Here is a 4,636-nt window from a genome sequence, read left to right on the forward strand (position 1 = left end):
TGTTTTTTTTATTATTATAAGTTACACTGATAATTTTGTATAAATGACAAGAGAAAAAGATGTGCATTCACTTGGGAGGTAGAGACAGTGTACCAATATGCCACAGGTTCAGGTGTAACACAATATGTTGATACAGAATATGAACTGTCAAATCAACTGTTGAGGGGTGTGTCGGCAGATCCAGTCACAAACTATTAGTGCAGAACTAAGAAACACTTAAATAATTGCTTAAATTATGGTTGAGCTCACAAGTTATGGGTCACTTATTTTGGAAATATAGCCTTTTATAGGGCATTGATAATTATAAACTCTCATCTTGGTGAGTCAGTTTGACAACATATGAGCATTTATTTTGTCCCAAAGTGTTACAAAAAATCACTTTTCTCCGAGTATAACCAGCTGCAACATATCAGTCTTGGTTTGTTTTATAAATGTGGATTAAAGTAAGACGGCTGGACGAATCCGCTGGACATGAAGGGATGCAGGAGCCCTCCAGTGGTTGAAAGCGGAACACCACCAGCTGCGTGGAAGATCACATTTCCAGAGGTGAAGTTGGAGAAAGTTTGGTGGAAGCTGGCAGAGCTCGACCCACACGTGGCTGGGTTCGGACTAACATTAATAAGGGAGTTGGAGCCGGGCTGCAAGGTGCTGTCCGCCCCGGGGTTCTGCTTTTTCCACTTGGTCCTCCGGTTCTGGAACCAGATTTTCACCTGGGTTTCGGTCAGACTTAGTGACAAGGCCAGGTTTAGTCTCTCGCACACAGACAAGTACCGAGTTGCGCGGAACTTGTTTTCCAGGGCCACAAGCTGTTCGTAAGTGAACGCTGTTCTTGCTCGCCGTGGTTTGGCACAGGCCTGGTCAGGGCGCCGGCGCTTGTGCGTTGACTGGTCCTGCAAGGTGACCGCTGACTCCCCGTCTACACTGTCCTGTTGCCCGGTCAGACAGGGCTCCGTGTCCGCAGGTGGGGAGAGCAGAATGGGGTCTACAACAACTTCGGGATGCCTGGAGAGTGCAGATTGTTCATCTCTTGCATCTTCTGTGATAAAAAAGAAAAAGAAAAGTCAGCTCACATCCTGAAAGTCGCAGCAGCAAACCCAGTGATGAATTGCCAAATTTAAATATTATTTATTTTCCTCTAAAAACTGAGTTGAGCTGCAGTTGTGAGGTGTTAGTTGACAAAGTATGAGAAGATACCGGAGTTTTCCTTGCTCTGGCAAAATTGGGTGAATAATTTTTGAGGTGATTCGCAAGACTGAGCTGTGTTTTTAAAGAGGTACTTTATTTGATTTTAGAGAAAAACGGTGACATTTAAGTGAGTCTGTTATTTAAACAATTGGGACCAAACGCCAAGGAGTGGATTTAACTCCGTGGTGCTGAAGGACAGTTCCTGGCAGGACAGACATCACGTGTAACCTGATTAGGAAATGCGTGTTCCTTGTGGAGTGATTTTCCTCTTTGTTCCGTGTGAACTGCAGTTTACCAAACATAGGCCTAGGAGTTGACATCTGTAAAGCGTTTGATTAGGATCCTGGGGTCGCTGAAGCGGAACAAAGCATAGATTCTGAGGAGGGGAAGATTTGGTCACTAATCCTTAAATAATTTATAAACCACACAGAGCCTCAAATGTCATGTTGCGGAAAGAAATCCCGTCTAAATCCAGCTTCGCCACCTCAGCCATGACGTGCTAATGGAGTTTCATATTTGCGGGTGGATCGATAAATGTCATCTATTTAAAGGGAAGTTTTAATCGAACGATATTTAGGATCAGACATGGATGGGGTGTGAAGTTTGTACCTGCAAGGTGCTGGAGGGAGATATGCAGGATGCAGTAATGGGATATCGATCAAAGCGCGCAGAGGCATCCTCAATGGGACGATTTAAACAATTATCTAGCCTGCCTGTCCCAATGCCAATCACATACTGGGGCTCTGGGAGCAAGCCTTTGTGGCTTCCTTGAAAGGAAACGCAGCCTTGGAAATTAAGGGAAGGTCATACAGAGATGACAATAAATCTGAGAGATAGCGCTTCACTTTCTGCTATTTGGTCTCGGCTCAGGGAAAATAAAACTTTTCAAGTATTTCAAATATTTAACTTTTTTCATACGTCCTCATTTTACAGTGTTCAGACGTCTCATTTAGGCATTCAGTTATAAATATGCATAAGACATGCCTGTCTGTTTTTGAAGTAATTTACAGATCCAAGCACACAAACAATGATATATTTAATGAAAAGAATAGAGCCAAGCTATGAGGTGTGTGTTAAAATAATAAAATTGAGGCGTTTTCTCTACCTGCTTCTGTGCGCTCGAGTCTGGAGTCTCCACCTGCAGTGCTGTCCGACTCCAAAGTTGTTCTCTCCGCGTTTGGCGCAGCTAACAACTTCTCCTTGATGATGGAAAGTTCGTTTACCTTCTTACTGTTGAATTTGTTCGGATCCAATATGTCAACTATAGAAAAGGAAATCTTATGACTGGACGTCATTGTCACTTCTTCAGCTGAGGCATCCTTTACGCAGAAAGACTCTTGGAGATAGATGTGCTGCTCGATTACGCGCCTAGAGAGGAACTTCTCATAGCTTAGTCTGCTCCTTGTTTTCAAACTTCATCAGACCGGGTTCTGTGGCGGTGATCACCTCTTGTGTTCACTCCTCTGCTTCAGTCTGTCAGTCTCGCACCGTGACCGGAGCGCAGTCTTTAAAGCGTCTATCCCCCCCACCCGTCTCCAAACCAGACACGTGACACAAACACTATTAGCGTTTCACACGACCCCCTAATGGGCTCAAAGTATTCGCCGATAATCACCCATATCATTAAATTCCGCAATTCGCGATCTGAAAGTAAATTGTGCACAGATGGCACTTGATCCATATCAGAGATCGCCCCGTCTCCCCAAATTGGACTCTCTCTCTCCCTTTTTTGTAGACATCACTAGGACGGGGACTTTCGTGTATCTTTTAGGAGAAATCAGGGGTTTTCAGAGTCTGCCTGTAAACAGATAGCTGTTTATTTGCTGCCACTGAAATTGTAGGCTTGTAAAGTACCCAGATTATATTTAGATGTTGACTAAATATTTAGGAGTGCACTGATAATGATTATTTAGAAGTATTATGACAATAATGTCACTTCTGACACATTAGATTTGGCTTAAAATATTGCAAAAAAAAAAAAAAAAGCATCTCGGATGGCAGTTTAAACCCTTCTGTTGAGAATGTTTGCCTATTTATAATGCCAGATGTCTTCTAATATTAAATAATTTATCTTATCTTTCATGAAATTAGTCTTAGTAACCTTAGTCTCAGTATTTTTAAGAGCCCTGTACATTAGATTCCTGTGGACTGCAAGAAATGTATACATTTTAAGGGCAGAAGATAAAGCCTCGAATGACAAAGTTTGTTCTTTATTGATATTTGAAGATGTAAAATTTACTCGCATAGAGGAAATTAAACAAAGACATAGGAATTCATGAGGATTCACTAATCTATATGCTGCATTCAAAGCTAAATTGCAGGCACAGTATAAATGCAGCTGATTGTTTTCTCACCTCGTGCAATCGATTTATATTCACAGTCAATCGGATCCATAGTGCTTGCAATTAGTATTCAATAAAAAGTGACACGAGGTTGTTTGGAGCTTGATGCCTGCTGATGGCTAAAATGGTGAAACCAGCACTGGATCAATATTCTCAGCAGGTGTCCAATACAGATAAAACCTGATGGGTAACAGACAGTTATTTTGGATACTGGGAAGCTAAACTAGTAAGTGAAACTGCACAGATCGACTCGCTCGAAACTTCTTTCAATCTTAGAATGATCTAAATTATTCTTAATACTTTATTTTGAGTTAATCCCCAGTCTTTTTCATACTTTACTAGAAATAGACTAAAGAGTCATTGCAAAAATGTACTTGTGTAATAAAACTGTAATGTAAATTTTACTATCTAAGCCTGTGAGGTCCTTGTGTTGTGAGTATGAGACAGAAGGCAGACAAGTAATATCTCTGTAATTCTGGCTACCAGTGCTGTAATGATTGTTAATGTCTTTGTTCTTCATTCTTTTGCAAAGTACCTCTTAACATTGGTTTTGAAAGGTGCCATATAATTAAAAAAATTACTTACTTTCTTGCTCATGGGGGATCTCCACGTGTTTGCACACTGTTAAAGGCCCCCCTACACAGTTTCCTGTGTTACTTACACAGGTCAAGATGATTACTGTGTTACATGGGAGTTTTATTACTTTCCAGTCATAGCCTTCTGGACTGGCACAGTCTGTAGTTACATAGTCAAACATTTGTTGAAGCCACCACTACAGGGTGTCCTCATGTCAGCATTTACATGTATATGGCACCTTGCACGGCCATTACTGTAGTCCCTCCATATGAATAGAGCCCAGTGCACACTGGAGGTTTACAACTTCCTACGTGAAAGCCCAGTGGCCGGACATCTGTTTGAGTGGGACAAAAGGGACGAGCCTCGAGGACAAAGAGGCCCTCAGGTAGACTTCAGCGAGCGGGAACAGCAGCTGGTTCAGCTCCGAGTCTGTACGGGCCAGAAGGAGACTTCAAAGAGGAGGAGAATTCCTTGTCGAACACAGCGGGGAGCCAAAGAGACACACTTCCAACCAAGACCCCCCTCCAGGGTCA

At 42.3% G+C, this 4,636-nt stretch overlaps 1 protein-coding gene across 1 annotated transcript; it reads right to left on the minus strand.

Annotated features, from left to right (window-relative positions):
• Positions 1-4,353, minus strand: nkx1.2la (NK1 transcription factor related 2-like,a). The gene is made up of 2 exons (XM_013271300.3): positions 2,291-4,353; positions 1-1,036 (listed from the first exon to the last, which is right to left on the minus strand). The coding sequence occupies exons 1-2, from the start codon at positions 2,478-2,480 to the stop codon at positions 426-428; spliced, it is 801 nt and encodes a 266-aa protein (XP_013126754.1). The 5' UTR covers positions 2,481-4,353; the 3' UTR covers positions 1-425.
• Positions 4,354-4,636: the final 283 nt, after the last annotated feature.

This window comes from Oreochromis niloticus, linkage group LG13 (assembly GCF_001858045.2).
Source record: "Oreochromis niloticus isolate F11D_XX linkage group LG13, O_niloticus_UMD_NMBU, whole genome shotgun sequence".
NCBI classification, from domain to species: domain Eukaryota; kingdom Metazoa; phylum Chordata; class Actinopteri; order Cichliformes; family Cichlidae; genus Oreochromis; species Oreochromis niloticus.